At 42.6% G+C, this 19,821-nt stretch overlaps 1 protein-coding gene across 8 annotated transcripts in view; it reads left to right on the forward strand.

The window, feature by feature from the left end:
* Positions 1-19,796, forward strand: part of pde7a (phosphodiesterase 7A) — a 28,636-nt gene extending 8,840 nt beyond the window's left edge. For 2 of the 8 annotated variants that reach the window (XM_018673922.2, XM_051066953.1), the window contains 12 exons: positions 11,549-11,609; positions 13,180-13,212; positions 14,589-14,678; positions 15,343-15,506; positions 15,625-15,688; positions 16,460-16,656; positions 16,772-16,903; positions 16,990-17,081; positions 17,251-17,395; positions 17,489-17,585; positions 17,672-17,752; positions 17,855-19,796. In XM_018673922.2, the coding sequence (XP_018529438.1) occupies positions 11,549-11,609; positions 13,180-13,212; positions 14,589-14,678; positions 15,343-15,506; positions 15,625-15,688; positions 16,460-16,656; positions 16,772-16,903; positions 16,990-17,081; positions 17,251-17,395; positions 17,489-17,585; positions 17,672-17,752; positions 17,855-18,123 (1,425 nt within the window). In that variant the 3' untranslated portion in view covers positions 18,124-19,796. Of the gene's footprint in view, positions 1-305; positions 1,383-11,548; positions 11,610-13,179; positions 13,213-14,588; positions 14,679-15,342; positions 15,507-15,624; positions 15,689-16,459; positions 16,657-16,771; positions 16,904-16,989; positions 17,082-17,250; positions 17,396-17,488; positions 17,586-17,671; positions 17,753-17,854 lie in introns of those variants that run through there. The other 6 variants (XM_018673927.2, XM_018673924.2, XM_018673929.2 and 3 more) reach the window with 6 other exon arrangements.
* Positions 19,797-19,821: the final 25 nt, after the last annotated feature.

Raw genomic sequence — 19,821 nt, forward strand, 5'->3', positions numbered from 1 at the left:
ACTGTATTTCAAACTCCCGGTGAGTCTCAGCTCCCAAGTAGAATGAGTCATGAGAGGAAGGTAATCTCAGGCAATGATGTGGACCGCTGCAGGGCAAGCCCCGTTGTGGAGGAATACCCTTGAGAAAGTCCACGCCGTCTGCAAACGACTGCTCATATAGGTCTTGGGATCGCCCTGGCCGCATAGCCAATCCTACACGTCGTTTAATACCATCTAAGCGACATTGTCCAATCAGCGGTTAGGTTGCAATAGCCGGCTCCACGCCATTGGTCGAGCTCAGACAAGGGCGTTTTTTGCTCGCTCCAACAGCACCATCTCTGGCAGGTGGTGTGTGCGCTGTAAAACCATACAGTAGGCTAATGTTTAGGACGATAGGTAGGTAGTTGTAGGGAAATAAAACACTTTAGGTTATTAATTTGTCGTTTTTTGGTTGATAGTTTCGCGTTACGTGCCATCACGTTTCCTTTAAGCCCACCGGAATCGCAGTGAATGAGATGAACGTCGGGGTTCCCCTCTCGGAGCCAGACACTTTCTGCTTTACGGTCAGCGGTGAATTAGACAACTGCTTCTTCATCATGCAGCTTATGAAAAAAGACGGAAAAGCCCTACATGTTGATTATATTTCGCCAACGTTGTAAGTCTGAATGAGAGAAAACCTCCCGGCCACGGCTGACAAGGTCTCACATCCTGGAGCTGCCTCACTTCATCCGCCGGTGTTGCATACAATATGATATGTTGATGACATTTTTTGGAAGTGGTCGTGCCTTTTGTTTTCATTTCGGGATATGTGATATGCGGATCCGTAAACGCCACGAAACGCAAATGAGCGGACGTTTTTTTCTGCTTTGAAAATGAGGAAGCGTTTTCATAAAGACCCAGAAAATGGCAAGAAGGTCTCGTCGTCCGTGGGCCCGGATTTGAGTAAAATGAGAAGGAAAGGAGCAAATGCAACAGCAGCATGAATTTTTTCCTACAGAATGACACCAAAGGAGGTGAAACGGTGGAGGTACATAAGACGCAGCATCCATGAAGGCGATCTGGACAAGTTTTGAGTCGCTCATAATGAACAGAAATACTTTGCTGCTCGATAGCAGATCGTTTCCACAATATTGAAAGATTTTTTCGGCTTGGGGAGATTTTCTAATTCACCAGTCATCTATTTTCGCATTGCATTTGTTATCTTTTTCATTTTATATTTGATTTTTTTTCAATATTTTTGATCCGGATCCAGCCCCGACTATTCAATGGAAGTATGTTATCAGCTGCCGGTTTTGCCTCTAGACAGGCCGGTTCCCAAGCATGTCCTTAGCCGGAGGGGAGCCATTAGTTTCAGCTCCAGCTCATCTCTCTTCGGGGCTCCTGATCCAAGACAGCTGTCACAGGTAAATAAATTAAAACATCTTTAACTCGCCTTAATGTTTGTGTCATTTAGTCACAGCTGGTTTGGCTCCGGGAATCACGCGGGCCTGAAAACCGGCACCTTTTTAACAAATACATGAATAATCCACAGGAATCTTGCAGGTGGTTGTTGGATATCTAGGCCCTAACACACACACAGTGAACACTCACTTGCACAGATGCACGCAACATTTTCTTATCTCTCAGACCTATAACACACACCAACTAGCCATCTCCTAAAACCAATTTGCATTTGTGCATGTTGCCTACAGATAAAGGCTCTCTTGGCTTACACTTTAGCCAGCACTGACAGTGTGATGCCTAAAGTATTCCAGTTTACTCCTGGGACTTGCTACATTTGTCAGAAGGAACGTGCCACTCTGATATTTATGTTACCATCCCTTGACACATTGACTAAAGAAATATAAATCATTGAGTCATACTTGAACTTCCTGCTTTCTCGGGGTGTTGAACTCTTGAAATTTGCCTCTGGTAAGCCTGTCTCTATATTTCTGCTCTGTGGTGACAGAAAAGGTAGGCCACAAAAACATGTTGTGGGGTCACGTTTTGCTTGACTCTCATGTCCACAGAAAAACTGGCACAGCAGTACAATGCAGCCCCAATGTATTAGCCAAGCATTGAGTCAGTGTTACGTATGAGCATGTGTCTCAGAAGATAAACCATTCATTAGGTCGTTGTCCAGTGCACTTGCTTAACTAACTGTAAAACACGTGTGCCTGCAACCTCAGCTCAGAGAAAAGTTGCACATCAAGTCATGAGTCAATGAACTTCTTCCCCACAGTGGTACACTTCTAAAAATGAAATAACATTCTTACTATTGCTTCACTAGTTTTGCACAAAAGCAGCTCTGTGTATTCTCATCTCCGCTAGTTGCTCATGAACAGAAACTCCCACAGTGTTGCATGGCATATCCCAACACATTAACTAAGCATTAAGTCACTGTCTTTGACTGTGTGAGCGACCTCTTCAAAGGGCTGTCCATTAGTGCTTTGTGCAGGACCCTGCTCCACATAACCACCCATGTGTGTCCGCTTTGAACCTATCACATCATCATAGGCAGCTTCGTCAAAGACTAATGCACAGCTTTCTATAGCATAGCAGAGCCTTGGCTATCAAAAGCCCTCAATGTTGCTTTTCAAGAGATGTTGATAAACTGGCTGGACATGACTTTTCTGACCATCAGTGCAGCAGTTCGTCCATCCATTCATGCCATACTTCAAGTCATTATCCTGTCACCCCATCATCACTCTATGCCTCAGTTAGGAAGACTTAGGACACTAATCCAAGGGCCTGGAGCTGTCCTGCATCTTGGTGGTTCTTGGCTTAAGTGTGTCTTAGACCGCAGCTCAAAGGAAGGATGACTGGCCCTTATGCTAAGATGGCAAAAATCCATCTCTGCATAATGCTAGATTGCTCGGCCTCTGCATAAAAACAGAAGAGTAAAACTGTTGTGTCTCTTGGTCAGGTTCACCAGTTGATTTCTCAGGTGGACCAGAGTTCATCTTCAATCGGCACGTGTGAGATGTTATTGTGTTCCTTTGTTGTGAAAAAAAGGGTAATTTCCAACAAGCAGTGCATTCTGTAGTGTTAAGTGAGTTGCCAGTGAAACAATAATGATCTGCATGTCATTTGTGTGAAGACATTGTTAAATCACACAGGGATTAGAAACACTTTTATTCTTTGTGCAAAAATAAGACAACACCAGTGAGGGGTTCAGTAATTCAACATAAAGACCTGCTGAACACCCCCCCGAACATTGGCAGAACTGGGTGAACATGTATGCACACATACGGCAGTGTCACTCAGCCTTTGTCACAGAGCAATTACACTTCTACAAATATTGTGTTTCGGGCCCTATTTATGACCATAAGGGTGCATTTGTCCTTGGTGGCTGCTGTGTTTTTGTGTGTGGTTCCACAGGCCTGTTGTTTGTGGAAGCAGGGCTGGACTACCATTGCAGAAAGAGGCAGTTAGGCATGTGCCTGGGCTCTGTGGGCAGTGGTTTGGCTCGCTGCCAGACTCACAGATGGCCAGAGTCTCAGTCTCTTTTCTTTTTCTGGCTATCTTGTTCTGCTCACTCACAAGCTCCCCTCTTTCTTTCTCTTTCTCCTCTACCCCTCTCCCCTCTCCCCTTCCCTCGCAGATGAAGACTTTTCCTCTTGTAAACAGAGGATGAAAGAGTAGGGTTGAGGACACGACAGAGTCTCAGAAGAATATGTCACTCTGTGGTCATGGAATGCTTATGATTGGGTGTGAATATGCTGTTGAAGAGGCGTTGAAAACAGCAATGGCATTAAATAAATGGGCTCATTTATCTATTACAATGCCTCTATTGTTTTTATTACAATGCATGGTGGCTGCTGCTGTTGATCAATTCCTAGAAGTGAAGATGATTAGAATTTTGCCTGTATATAGTGATGCATGCTAGTACCCTCTGACTTCTCTGGAGTGAAGGGTAAACACAGCACAGAGGTGAGATTGGTGCAGAATTAAAGGACCAGGAGTACGAGACAAGGAGTAGAACATAGCAAACAGTCATGTGGTTTCCATTTAAACTACAAATCACACATTTATTTGCAGATAGAGGTTGCTTGGCATGACTGCACGCATCTCAGCCACCACACATGGCATATCTCTCTGCCATGTGGGTGGCTGTCATGATTTGGTACTAGTAACACACTCACACATAGTCACGTCATTCTGATGAGCATGTGTAATTGAAAACTTTTTCAAAAAAGAAAAAAAAAATTCCAGCAGAGATACATGAATCAGTAAACAGATGCGTGATATTGACGTGGTCTGAATAGTCACATGGCTTTTTGCGATAATAGCAGGAAAGCAGCTTAGACTGGAAACACTGATCTGCTGTCATCTCAGTCCATCATATCACAATCAGAGATACCATCAAGAGTACGTTGGTCACTGACCCTAGATCGACTCGATTTTAGATCTTTAGGCACAGGAGCTGAAGATGGGCCTGTACGTGAGGGTGGGAGATAGCGCTGCTTGTTTCATCCACACTATGGATGTTTCTGTGCAGAGCCTGATAAGGAATACACTACAGTGCTTCTTTCTAAGGGAGTTACTTTGTTGATTTTAACTGAACCGATAAGGGTTTTTTTTTCTGCGCAGTGCCATCGGATTGACGTCGTTTCAGGATGTGGTAAGAATGCTGAAGGAGCCGTTCAGACTCTGAGCCGGGTGTTTCACAACCTTTCACAAAAACTTTAACCCTTGCACTGCCAGAAGTCAGCTTTTCTCAGAAATTTGCGCAAATGCGCTGGAAAGCATGGGTACTGTTTGTTATTAAGCAAGGATGTATATTATTTAGTAAATAAACTGGAGCCAAACCTTACATCCTGTCTTCATTTAAACATACACACTGTCCCTGTTTCTCTGCCTGTGTGTCTCTCTCTGTAAGGGGCCCCTCTTATCACATGACCATTCTGTTTTTGTGCTGCAGTGTCGAGTGCAATCGGCCGTGAGAATGTGGCTCCGCACATCAACACACTAACGGACACAATGTCAGGGGCCAACTGCTCTGGCTGAATATTAATTATATTTCCTATAGACCTATAGATGTATGACATGAGCCTATTCAGCAAGGAAGAAGTTGTTCACCAGTGTTACTGTTTGTAAACCCCAAATAGTTGTCCTGGTTAGAGACCTGGGTTTTGTTTGCCCTCCTCAGAAGGTTAAGACTTCCAAGGGGGGGGGGGCATTAAGCTGGCTCAGAGAAGCAATTAGAGCCTGGGGATGATGTTTGAAATGAATGAAATTCCTGTGCAGGGTAGACAGCTTCTGAGAAGATGAAGCAAGTCTCCCTCTTCCCCCATCCCCCAACTCTACTTGTTTTAATAGAGCACTGCTAAAAGCACATTTATACAAGGCCCCTTAAAGCTCTCTGTGTAAAGAAGGCTTAAATCATTTTATGACACTTTACCTTCCAGTAAAAAATAAAAAAAAACATTGGTTGCAGATATATTACTGCTCGATAAGCATGCTGCTTTGATCTCTGGCGACAACACTGCCCTGTCAATTTGACGACAAAGGCATCAGGCCAATTCACCCCAGGCCTCTCCTCAAACTAGCAGGCCTCTCTCAAACACTCACTGCAGCTGGAGTGTGTCAGAGTGGACAGCGTTCTCATAAAACACACTTACAACAGGTAGACTCCATCTAGGAGCTTTTGTGTATGCAGCGGCTGGAGCACAAACACACACACACACATACTCACTCACTCCAAACCTGTCCGCATTTATGGCCTAGCACTCAGTTACTGGAATGTGCCATCCCACACAGCACAGCGCTGCAAGAGGTCATAACTCAGAAGGAAGCTTTCAGTTTATGAAACCGTGCTGAGTCCCGCTGCTTTTATCTCGGGAATTTACATGTGTGTGTCGTGTGCGTGTGTGCACTGTTTTGTTTCTGATATGTCAGTTTATAGGAATACTGCTGGCTTCCTCATTTGCTTGGCCCCAAGTGACTTACTGACTATGCAATAGGCCTGTCCTCCGCTAAAACCCAATTTTAAAGCTAAATGACATAATAAAGGCAGGTTTTATGACTGTGTTTGAAACAAGGAAGTGTGAGAATGCTGCACTGTGCACTGGACCATTGAATACCATTCAAAGGGTGTAAGACTACAATATCAGCTCAATCACAATGTTCTTGCAACTCAGCTGGTGTCTTTTGATTTAAACACGCAGACGAACTCTACATTAGTCTGCTTGCTTTAAGCAAACAATCATTGGAACAAAAAGCAGATATTCAACACACGTTTACCAGCAGAATTTCACCAGATTCCAGTAAGTTCACTTGAATTCACATGTCTGAACCTTTTTGGTGATGTTAGCATCTATTTTAACTAGTCAGAAAATGATAAACATTGAAGCCCTGGGGTTACTCACACAGAAGTTTTGACATCACGTGACCTCCTGACCTCAGAAACCTGAGTGGCGTGACCCCCAGGCAGAAAGACTAAGCTGAGATAAGAAACAGAGCCGTATGTAAACAAGCTTATGTGGAATTGCAGGGAGCACAATAAACAGGCTGTTATGCTAGCAAACTCCAAACAGAACGGAATTAGTCTTGTTCTGCAACTGCTGCAAGAAAACACCAATAGACTACATCTCTTGTTCAGCTAAAGGCACCCAAAGCACATGATATGTTTCCATATGTTCCTTAAAAATAAAGAGTACAGTTTACTTAAATATATATGCTTAATGGAAATAGACAGAAAAAACGTGACCTGTAATCAATGTTGGATGTTTTTAACCAGTTAAATGTAACCCTGAATCCAATTTGGTTCTTCTTATGGTTTGTAAATCCAAAATTTGTCCTGCAAAAAATTCCAAGTGTAATTTCATTTTATGTATATTTGTGGGCTCATTTCACACTGTGTTTACTAATGGTCAGTTCTGAATAAGCTCCTCACTGACACAAGTATATTAACAAAATCCAGGTAGCAAAATAAGCAACGTATTGTATGTGGACTTAACTGTGTCCTACTGAGCAACATCTGTGAGATTTGACTATTTATATATATATATGGATATGTATATCCCTCTGTGGAATAATCATGCCTTGGAGAGAGGCGAGGTTTTTACAAAAGACGTGTTGTATTTGTGGATGTTTCAAGAGCTTATCACTATTCAGGATACGTCAGAGATGGATAAACGGTGACTTCATTGCTTAATAGCCACGTGAGTCAGATTTCTCCCTGTATACCCCAGTTTTGCATGAGCCTGAAGTGGAAAAAAACCCATAGGCTGACAGATTGGTAGAAATTTTAATCCGAGCTCTGCTATGTTTGATGCTAGAGGCTGTAGGTCAAATGCAAACTGGCAACCAGTACAGCTCAGTGGGGAAGCCAAAGCATAAGTCCCAAAAGCTGTAATTTTTCTAATGGCCACTAGACGCTGGCGCCAAGAACTCAGACTGTGTTAATGTCATCTTAAAAATCAAACAGTTTCTCTCTTAAAGTGAAAAGTTTGTCCTCCAAAAATTTACTGCCTCAGTTCTTATTTATGTATGTGAGCAGATCGAGACTCATTCCTCAGGAGATTTTTAAGGCTTGTTTGAGTGTATTTGCCTGTTAAACACATCCCGGGCAGTTTGATGTTCACATCTATTTTGTTTGTGGCTCTTATAACTGACAAAGTTGGTGTTGAGTTCTAGGCCCAAATCTGAGCTTCAAATATCAACTAAGAAAGGCACTGATGATGTCTCAGTTGTTTTATCTGAGCTTTTCTTCAATCAGTCTGTGATCAGCTGGCAGATTTCCATTAAGCTGGATAGCCTTGCTGTGATGTAAGCAACCATGATTAGAACCTGTGATATGGGCATTGTACCACCCACGGAGGCTTGAGATTCACTTCTGCTGTGCCTGTTGTCTGCATTTCTTTGTATTGCAAGTTCATTTACTTAGCAGAATTTAAGCCTGACTCACAGACTAAAATGTATTGAAAAATACACAGATCTGTTGTAGATACACAACAGGTTTTTTAATCAAACAATGGAGTTAGCAGTCGGTCACTATTCACCATGACCAAGTCAATACTTCCTGCTTCTCTTTCACAGTCAAGCCTTTCCTCTAGCTAGCTGGTGAGTGGAAGGGTTTTATTGTTAGGCAGCTGTACAAAGTGTTGAGCTTCTGCTAGTTTCTTGCATGAAATGCTCATAATGAGCCGTTCAGTTTACTGTGACATCAACTTAACATGCATGCATTTTTGTTTGTCTCTGCTCAGCCTTAATAAAAATGTTGTAAATTCCTCCTCTGTGGATGCAATAAAATATAAACAGGCACAACATACTGTTTCTAAAAAAAAAAAACCCAGAACAGGCTTGTGACTAAATTTTATCTACCAAGTTCTGATACTAAGTAAAGCTAACCTGAAAAATACAGTGTGAAAAACCTTTAGATCAGGCAGGCAGCTCAAATGAACAGGCATTTTAAAAAGGAGATTAACCACTGCTGGACCACATTCCTAATGTTTCATGTGATTGAAATTTCTGATAAGCATGTGCAAAGAATGACAGCAAATCTCAGTCATCAAACTTAGAAGTTAGCTTTAAGAAATGAATTGCGTGTCATTAAGTTTCAAGTCCTGCCTTTGTCAGCCTGCATCTCTGTCTCCCTTATTTCTCATCACCCTCAGCTGTGAAGCATAAATGCCAAAAATGCACAGCTTACAAAGAGACTGAAGTTAATGTTGGACCATGACAGGACCATGATTTGGTGTGTGTTGGCACTGCAAGGCATGGCAGGGGTGTGTGTTGTGGGCTGGCCATTTCAAGGGTAAAATGTGACTTTCCCCTCTGTTCACAGTGGGAATGTGACATTGACAAAGTGTTTTCTCTGCCGCCTCCTTCTTACAGCTCACAAGGGAGCACATGCCAGTATCCACTTAAATGCCAACTGGTGGCTGCCCCAGTAAGAGTGAGTGAGTGAGTGAGTGAGTGTGTCTGTGTGTGTGTGTTTGCGGCAAGCTCTGGCCAAAAGGTTTGTTTGGGCAAGTGTTGGCAGGGCTGGTCACTCTTCCATTCCCAGCCTTAGAGCCAGCATTATGCAGTTCCCACGCATGTTACAGCCGATACCAACCCCCTTAAACACATACACTCACACACAAAATCAGGCACATAGAGCTCATGCATACATACACACAATCTATAATGCTCACACTAACCACCTTTGCTGTGTGTAAACACAGAGGCCTGTTGACACTAAAATACAGCTTTGCAGATTACCCACCCTGAGTCAAGCTGTTTGCTAGCCGGTAAAATATTAGCTTTGGATTGGCGGCTGTCATGAGCTTAGAGGACAGACAGTGTCAGGTGTGTATGTGTGTGTGTGAAGGAGATTCACAGTAATCCTAAGGATATGAAGTAATGAGTATACAAGCATGTACATTTGTGTTTGCGCGTGTTTCTGTTTGTGGTGTGACCAGCTGACGGTTGTCATTAAATAGAGAATATAGATTAATACATCAGCCCCATCACTGTGCTCTGGTTCAGTCTCTGTATTGTAGGGCCATAGTACAACTTTGTGTAGATTTTCATCACTTTTTCACCAGTTTGTTCATGTTTTCAGCTTTACAGACATAGATTTTCCAGCCTTTTATGTGTAAAGGTATAACTTCAAAACCTTTTAGCTCTCTTTGAAGAGCAATTAGGAGATCCCTGCAGGTAGGCTGTTGTGGTGGTGACCAGAGTTAACTACGAGCTGTCTGTCCAGTCAGTCCCTTTGTTATTCAGTAAGCCAACAAGTCAACAAGTTAGCTAAACACCAGTCCATTTCTTACACAGTTTGCATCACTAGACAGCTAGTCCATCAGTCTGGCAGCAAGTCAGACAGTGACCCAACCGGCCAGTCATGCAGGCTCCCTGTGGAATGGGTAACCCTAGACGAGGGTAGCCCCATAAGGGAGAGTGGAGAGTTGCCCTGGAGGGGGGCCAGGATGAGTGGAGTGCATAGAGAGGTGAGCCAACACCTCAGTGTAACCCAGAGCAGCTGTCAGTCGATAGCAAATATGCAGTAACCACAGCTGTACTTGCTACAACTAGCACCGCGCTAGTGACTCTGCTGCTGCAGCTGCCACCTGGTGAGAGATACTGTTGGCACTGAATGGAGTTGCAGACGCAAGTGAAGATGAAACAGGCAGCTTATTAACTCTATTTACTGGGGTATTTATCTATATTTTGGCAACTTGTTCCACTTACAAAGTTAACAGAAGCATCTTTATTCAAACCAAATATGGAGTAGTTCACTTACGCAGTAGGTCAGTGGTAACTCTGGCTCCAGAAACCTAAAGATCTTTTTTCTACTTTCATATTGTTGGTTTGTCAAAAGGGTTTGATGCTGCACTGGAAACATTTGGTGGATGTTGAGCCAGTGTGAAGAATTTACTTATTTGAGACATACACACATTTAAAGTGTCCAGTGCATTTCTTTTCAGAAAACTAATCTGGTTTGACTTGATGTAATTTGAAGTTTCTCAGAAAAGTATTTAAAAAAGCACTCATACTGTTATTAGAATACAGGTTCCCTTTAGTTCATATATTATGTAGTGCTTACAAGTGACAACTGTATTTTCATAGCACAAGAATGACTGTGGTAAAAGATGATCTCCTACTGGAAGGGAATCATTGCCTTTTGGCCTGTGATGATGGAGGGTTTTCTCAGTACACAATGTTGAGGAAAAAATCTTAGTCCAAAGCTAGATTTAGATTCTAGAATTTTCAATGATGTGGACAAGTCAACACTTGCTGTAGCTAATTTTTAGTAGCGCACTGCATCACTTCTTGTAATGCAGTGTGTTGCGTGTGTTGAATTTAGATTATCTAACTGATTTTGCAAGGAAATGGAGACTTAACAAAAAGTAAAGATGGTATCAAGATTGTTTTAAATTGTGAAAAGAATTTGTCAGATATTCCGCTATTGAGGAGTGGGCGGTTGTTAAGCCACATATGTCATGGTTGTCAGTTCCACTAAAGTAAATTCAAATACAAATTCAAATTCATTCAAATTATATTCACCTGCTGACGTCAAATTAGGGAAGTCATATTTTCAACATATATTTTTGAATCCTTCTGAATGTTTTGCTCTATTTTGAGGCAGACTTTTAAATGGAAGTCACAATATCACTGAAAACTTTGGTGGGGGGCAGATCCCCTTGGAAAGGGCCTACAATAATTTCTGTTTATGGCTTTGTGTGTGTGTGTGTGTGTGTGTTGTGTGTGTGTGTGTGTGTGTGTGTGTGTGTGTGTCTGTTTCCACATAACACGAGTGTTTCTCACATGACCGATAGCAGCGGTCTAAGTGCTGTATCAGGCTCATGATATGGAGTTGGAACATGTTTATCAGGGTAACAGTTTATGTACACACACGCACACACACACAGCAGATTAGAACCAACAGTGGTAGCACCACTTTACACCACCCTCCGCTTATCAAGCTCTGTGAATGCATTAAAAATTGCCTGTATTTTGTGTTTTTGAGGTGTGTATTTGGGGAATATGAAGCTGGGACCAGTGGTACCTATTACATTGGTGTCATAACATAACTGCAATATTATATTGTTGTAAACATTAAACAGTTGTTGACAGATGCTCCTTTGTGTTTGTTCAGAGACGAGGGGCCATCTCCTACGACAGCTCTGACCAGACAGCGCTGTACATTCGTATGCTAGGTAAGTGTTTCCCCACTCTTACTTCATACACACACATGCATATTCACCAGACACACACATACCCACACTTTGCAGACATCAGTAGGTTTATCTCCATGATCGTGTCCATTTCTAATTCACAGTGGCTTAAAAAAGTAGTGAGATGGGAAATGGATGAATCAGAAATGGAAAGGGAGATGTAGAGATTATGAAGAGATGGGGACGTACTAGAGTACACATCCAGAGTTCACTAAATCCCTGGCCTTTTGGTAATCTCTCAATCACAATAGGCTTAAGTTGTGTGTATCTGTAGTGTTCAGTGTCTTTGAAGTTTGATAAGATTTGTCAAGAGTACAGGATTTCATTTGAACCCTAAACAGACTAAAGGTTTGTTGGCAGAGTGTGGTTTTTTTGTGTTTATGTACATGTGTCTGTGTGTGCATACTGCATACGTGTGTGTCCATTTGCCCAGCGCCGCCCTGAATGACCCTAAACAGGATAAGCAGTTTAGAAAATGGATGGGAGGATGGAGGGCTCATAGCTCGGCGAGGCAGATCAGCCTTGGTTTCCTAATCAATAAGGTTATTGGGGATAATGGTGCGATTAGAGCTTGGTTGTACTCCTGACATTAGTCTACCACACACAGATGTGCCTTCACATGCAACTTTTACCACCCTAATTAATAGATCTGATGCTGTCGTCTGGGAGAGAGCAGCAAGAAAGATAGAAAGTAGAATTGCTCACAGTGTTAGCCTTTCAGTGTCGTTCATAGATATCAGATTGCTCCTGTGAAGTGTATTGAGTAGGCAGAGAGCATTAAAGAGTAGGGGCAGTTTAGGGCTTACTGAATGTCTTTGTTAAAATCCTGTTTACTGTAGCTTTCACATGATATTGCTATACTCCTCTCCAGCTTGATAATGCCCTTGAGTTGACTGCTGCCACATGTGTCTAGTCACAGTAACAGCAATTTATTGAACTGACTGAAGGAGCTTTAGCTTTTTAATCATTTTACTTGGCTAAGTATGATGGCAGTCTCATACGTCACCAGCATAAAGCATCTGTCTCTGTAGATTTTATATTAAATTGAGTGTGAGGAGAGGCACACTAATGCAGACTGGTGTTTGCGCGGGCCAGGGTTCAGTCCGCCAAGTTAATGCTGATGTGCTTTCAAATAGCAGGACTCAGAGCTTTCACCACATCAGTTATAATGACATGACCTACATCCACCCCAGAGCGCCAGCACTAATGCACCGCAGGGGAAACATGGACCCTGTGACTCTTAAAACACACTAATCACACAGGCGCGCACACACACGGGCTGAACTCTAGCGCACGCATCTGCAGATGTGACAGATGTATATACATGTGGGCACATACACACACAAACACACACACACACACACACTCACTGTCAAGGAGTGCATGAACTGTAGAGTTTTTTTGGTCATAATTTAGTTTTGCACATGAACTGCCACTGATATGGATTCACTCTCCACATTCATAACAACAACTTTACAAACAGCTTTTCAAAAATAATGTTGAGCATCATTATGCCTTGAATTGTAATTCTTAGTTTTTGGTATTTTGATAGGAGCTTGTGTAGTATTCAAACAGCTGTTTGCAAGTAAGTAACATGCTGGTTGGGGGAACACACCTGTGTGACTGCTTTGAATCTAATTCTAATGCACACGTGACACAATCAGAAGTGTCAAGCTGGAAACATACCATTGCACTGTTTAGCACCTTGATCAGTATACTGCCATATAGCGTCTTGCCATATTTAGAGTGTTGCCTGGAACGACACACTGGCATTTTACTGCATCAGTGTCATAGCACCATCCTTTCACCTCACTACGCTCTCACTGCTCCTGACTGCAGTCTACAAGCAGGTCGGCCACCGTCTGGCCTGTCCCTGTTCCTCTGCCTGACTAATAAAAACAGTCATAGATGGACTATAGATCACTCTCAGTGTCTCTGAGTACTAATAGTAGAGCAGACTGCTCTGACATGGCATTGCATGCTCAGCTGTTTGATCGACTTGTCTGTCCATTGGATTTTCTCTTCTGGGTCGCGGCAGTGTGTGTTTGTGTGTGACTGTGCCCGCATATGGATAGTATACATCAGATTTGGGTCAAGTAGTATTTACAAAATCATATCTTTTGCTTGGTTTAGTTTGCTTGGAGTACCAAAATGTTGGATTTTACCACACTCAGTCAACAGAGACGAAGCTCTACTTTGATTTAAGTGCTTAGTATAAAATACTTTTCCTAATTCTTATGAAAAGCTGAAACATGATTGTGGGGTTCTCTGACAAAACTCTGAGCTGCTGTAAATGCATATCTATTATATTGATCAAAAAAACACTGTCATTTCTCAAAGATCCAAAATTTATTATTTTGTTCACATCTGACAACTACAGTTCCCACGAGGCTTGGACACAGGTTGTCTGGGTAAAACTACGGATATATTGCTGCTGAATTCTCTTCAAAATCCCAAGTTACTCAAATTTTACTAAGCCAAACACTCACAAACACAAGTAAGTAAAGATTGATTTATGTAGTAGTTACTAAAACAAAAGTTACAAAGTGATTCATAAAAAATGTTTATCATAAAATATCAAACAGGCAAGATAGTAACAAACACAAAAGCAACAAAGTACACTTTATAAAACAGAAATAACATCAGCCAAATTGGCAATTAAGTGAGGAGACTATTAGTTTGTTGTAAATTCTTATCTATCTTAAAATACTGTCAGAAAACCAGAATTAGTTTCATCTTTTTAGAGGGACTGATGAAAGAAACAGAGGCTTAAAAAGGAGTTAGAGTTTCAGCTGTATTAATGTCGTGCTCTGTTCATTGTCCTGTGGTAAGCCCATCCTTGTGGCACTCCAGTATATGACGCAAAAAACAGTTGTGAATACTACTTGGCCCTTGCACATTCAGGCACTTTTCTTTACAAACAGCATGAATCTTGAGGAAATAAGTGCTGATTTCTTCTAGGAGATGTGAGAGTGAGAAGTCAGGTTGGATTTGAACCGGAACGAAGAAGCTCCCACCCATACCTGTGCATCGACTTCCGAACTCTTCACAGTGAGTATGAATCACAGCCAATTACCTTGACTTTCCCGCTGTTATCAAACTGTAGCTCCACACACTGTTTGTTCCTCTCCAGCAAGATTGACAGATGTTTGTGCACTGCTTTTATCCAGTTTTTCACATGATGATTAAGACCAAGGTGTGTCTTAGTGTAAACCTTGTGAGAGGCTTTTTATCAAAGCTTTGGGAATAGGTGCATGATAAAATAACCACACAGAAACCTTTTTATAAAACATCAAACAGTTACAGTGAGTGTAACTGTGTATGTGTGTGTGCATGTGTGTGTGTTGTGACATTTTAACCCAAAAGTAATCCAACCTCATGCTGACGTGTTTCCGGATTGCAAGCCACGGTTTATTCAGACACAGTGCCTTTGTGTGCAAGTGCAAGTTTGTGTGTGTGTATGTGTGAGAGACCACTGACAAAGCATGTCTGCTGTGTGATCCCAGACGAAAGGCTTATGAGTGGGCGGCTGTGTCAGCAGCGACTGTTTGTATATCGCTGTGTCGGTGTCAGATCCCCACCGAGTTTGTGCGACCCAAATGATTCTCTGAGTCTAATGAGCTCAAATCAACATGTCCCAAAAATTGTTGCCTTTCTCACATGTTACATCTTCTGTAAAATATTTATGTATGTGTGTGTCTATCTGTGTGTGCAGCACGGCTGAGCTGTGGGTCCACGTCGGCCAGCTCTGCTCCTGAAAGGAGGGTCCACAGATTGCTCAGCTTCCAGAGGTACCTGCACTCATCCCGCCTGCTGCGGGGAGTCCCCCAACAGATCCCCCTCCACATCCTCGATGAAGACTACACTGGACAGGCCAGAGTATGACACCCACCTTTTATAGAATGATGCCATAACAAGACTTAGAGAAATCCGCATGATTTGCTTTGTCGGGACTTCACATAGCTAATTATGTGCATCTCTCTTCCCTCTCTTGCAGTGCATGCTGGAAAAAGTCGGAACTTGGAATTTTGACATTTTCCTCTTCGATAGGTTGACAAATGGTAGGTAAAATATGATCTGAAATACTGTTCAGAGGTTGTTTTAATAGTCATCAATAACAAAAGTAATGCAGGGCTGACTTGGGAATCCACCATCAGCTCAGCTTTAAATTCATAGTGTTACCAATAGTGCCATCTGTTGGTTGGCCAACATAGAGGACTTACTGTATGAAAAAATACTGTTGTTGAGTCACTAGATTTTCTACTTTGTAAAGACAAAAACACCTTATATTCATGCAGTTTTGGGTCTTGTTGAAGACGACACAAGACTTGTTATATCTTTTCCGAGGCAGGTGCAGTGGAGTTTGACACACAAGTCAACAATGCAAATGAAAAGTTTTGGCGACAGGCCACAGAAATCAGTAGCTTTCTATTGAGGCTGCTGTCAATAGAAAAATCTCTCCCTAAATGAACATTAAATTTTTCTGTTGACAGCAGCCTCAATAGATAAGAATGTGCCTTAGCCACAAGAGATGTTCTACCACGTACCTGTCTTGACTTGTTTACTGTGAACCTCAAAAACAAGAGAAAAGGACCACAGTGCTGAGTGCTTTAGAAAAATCACAAACAAGCAGTTATTCAAAATTAGACAATGGTAGAGGTAGAAAAAGTGGATTCACCAATAAAATAAATGAAAAGACTGAAAATAATTCCTGGAACGTACCAAGCATAACAGATGTTATTTTACAGTATAAGAATGTGCTACAGTTTTTCCTTTTATTAAATACAAGTGAACAAAAGCAGAACGCTCAGTCACATCTGTCTCGTGTTCAGGAAACAGCCTGGTCACTCTGACCTTCCACCTGCTGAACCAATATGGTCTGGTGGAGCTTTTCCAGCTAGACATGGTCAAACTCTGGAGGTTCCTGGTCATGGTCCAGGAGGACTACCACAGCGACAACCCCTACCACAACGCTGTCCACGCTGCAGATGTCACGCAGGCCATGTACTGCTACCTGCGGGAACCCATGGTGAGATATGGTTTCTCTATAGTTTGCGAAACTACTTTTAAGTGCTTCAGCGAAGGAGTGTTTGCATTTTAATAATGAATCATTGTGATCTTTGTGCCACTTGTTTTGAATGCAGCTTGCAAAGTCTCTGACCTCCTATGACATCCTGCTGGGACTGGTAGCAGCCGCCACTCATGACCTGGGCCATCCTGGGGTCAACCAGCCTTTCCTCATCAAGACTGACCACTATTTAGCTACACTCTATAGGGTAAGACCTCATAACAGTCAGTGTTTAGCCTGCCAGAGCTTACTTATGAATGTACTGAAAATGTATTTGTCAATATCTCCTCACAGAATACCTCAGTTCTGGAAAACCACCACTGGAAGTCGGCTGTGGGCCTGCTCAGAGAGACTGGGCTGTTCTCCCATCTGCCTGCTGAGGACAGGTCAGTCTCACTGAATTGTTGCTAAGTGCACCCCAAAAACAACATGAATTGAACTGAAGTAGAACTAGACTTTTCTACGTAGTCGTATAGAGACAATGCCAACAGATGCCGCAGTCTGTGCTAAGAGACAGATTATTTTGTTAAATAAATGTACTTTCTGACTCCCCAGCCTGAACATGGAGAGGGAGTTGGGGTCCTTAATCCTCGCCACGGACATCAGCAGACAGAATGAGTATTTGTCCAGGTTTCGCATGCACCTGGACCAGGAGAACCTGTGCTTGAGCAACGCCAGCCACCGACACTTCATCCTGCAAGTTAGTAAACTCCTCTGCTATACAGTCATGACTTATGCATCTTAGCAAAAAAACTGCAAGCTCTTATTTTGTTTTTATTCCCACCCTACGCAGATGGCTCTGAAGTGTGCAGACATCTGTAACCCCTGCAGACCCTGGGAGCTGAGCAAACAGTGGAGCGAGAAAGTGACGGAGGAGTTCTTCCAACAAGGTTATCTTTATTTCTGTGGTTATTCTCCACAATAGTAGAAGATATGTTTGGTATAAGATGTATTATATTTCATTATGCTCCTTTAGGAGACATTGAGAAGAAGCACAAACTTGAAGTCAGCCCACTTTGTGACAGAGAGACAAACACAGTTGGCAACATTCAAATAGGTCAGTAGCTGAGTTGTATATTTGGTGTATTCACTGTTCACTCAGATGTTGTATTTAATATTTAGCCTTGATCTGCATCTGCCACGTCTTCTCCCACCTCAGGCTTCATGACATACGTGGCGGAGCCGCTTTTCGCAGAGTGGGCCCGTTTCTCTGACACACGTCTGTCTCAGACCATGCTGGGCCACATGGGGCTGAACAAGGCCAGCTGGGGCGGTCTACAGCAGGAACAAACCTCCATCTCCGAGGAGGCGGAGCCCAGCACGGCCGGCGCAGACACAGAAGACGCCGCCGTTGCCCAAATGGATGGCAGCAGAACCGCGGGAGGAACCAGCTCCAAAGAAATACCTCAGGGAAACAGAGAATCCTGACACTCCTCGTGTGCCCTTTCACCTCAACCTCCTGACCCCTGACCCTGGCCTCGAGGCCTCACCACACACTGGGGGCCGGGTGGGGCATCCAACGGTCTGCAGCTCTGCCGCTGCCCCACCTGATCCTAACACCTTGTTTATGTTTTGTTGCTTTTGCCTCCCATCTTGATAAACCACTGATTTTATTTAATTTATTTAATTTTTAATTCCTCTTTTTTGGCATAGAGCAATACATAGATACCTCATTTGGCTACTGCTGTATTTTCTGTTAATTTGCTTTGTTTTATTTATTTGTCCACTGTAGTTTTGGCATTACTGACTGAACACACCACTTTTTTTGTTGGTGAACATTAAGGGGAAAGCAGTATAAGAACTGAAGAAGACATTTTTCTGGTATTTTGAAGTGCCATTTGAAAACAAAGATTTGAAGAATGATCTGAACTGAACTGACTGAGAAAACCGGAGTATTCAGACATAAGACCCTCCTAAGACTTTAGAGTAATGCCGTATTGCATTTGTATTTAAGATTCTTCCTCATGTAAAAACAAAACAAAAAAAATGTGACAAGCCCAGTCCTTTTGCTGCCTCTACGAAGACTGTTTACGCATCTCCTTGTTTGTTGTTTCTTTCCCTTGAACTTAAGTGAATCATGTCGGGCTCCACGGTTTGCCTTTCGAAGCACAGACGCGAAGAACCACTCGTTTGAACTGTCATCCCACTGTTGAAGCCATGAGCAGAATCTTATTCAAAACACACCACATGCCATAAATAACTCCACCTGTGCTAAAATGTGTTCTTGCACTCCCGAATAATGATGGTGTTGGATGTGCAGCTTCGTCTCCATGACATCTCCATGACATCCTGCGACGGTATTGTAGAAATTAGCCCTTTTCTGATGACGTTTCCGAATCTTCCAGTGCTGGTTGAACTCGGGGTAGCTCCCCTCCCCCCAGCCCCAGACTGGAGATCAGTTAAATCACTGCACATGTATCTCACCTGGAAACTCCACTCAACGCAACTCAACTCGCTCAGGGTTTTGCCAGTCTCTTATTAAGAGGGAGAGGGGGAGGAGGTGACTGCGGGCGATGCAAGGTTGGTTGTTTTTTTGTTTTCGTTTTTCCTGGCTAGGAACTACTGAAGGAGACTCTTCCTCTCTGCAGAATGTCTCTCACAGCCACATGCAACCTAAAGGACTGCTCGATTGATGCCTTATAACTATGCACAAACTATGCTAAGTGACCAAACCAACTCCTGTTCCCATCAAGTGCATGGTGTGCTTGTCTTTGAATGCACTGTCCAATCCCTTTGCCTTTTTGTTGTGAGGAACAACTCCAGCTGTCCTTTTTTTGTACGGAAACAAAATGGTCGAGTGACTTTGAACATTCCATTTCTTTGTGTTTGGTTTGTCTACTTTGATTCTGTATAGTGGCACAAATTGTGTTTGTGTTTAAACATTTTGAAAGATAACAGGTGCTTTTCTTACTTTAGCTGATTTGTATTTTGCTGTAAGTGCTGTAAGACTGTTGATAAAACTGTTTACAATTTGTTGCGACAGCCATTTTTGGGAAGACTTCAGTGTCGAGCCAGATTTTGTAAAAGCTTTGCTGTATTGACCTTTTTGATACATGCCTGTTGCAGTCCCAATTTGAATAATAAAACCTGTTGTTGACAAATGTTTGACTTTCACACATTTAAAGT

This window comes from Lates calcarifer, linkage group LG24 (assembly GCF_001640805.2).
Source record: "Lates calcarifer isolate ASB-BC8 linkage group LG24, TLL_Latcal_v3, whole genome shotgun sequence".
NCBI classification, from domain to species: domain Eukaryota; kingdom Metazoa; phylum Chordata; class Actinopteri; family Centropomidae; genus Lates; species Lates calcarifer.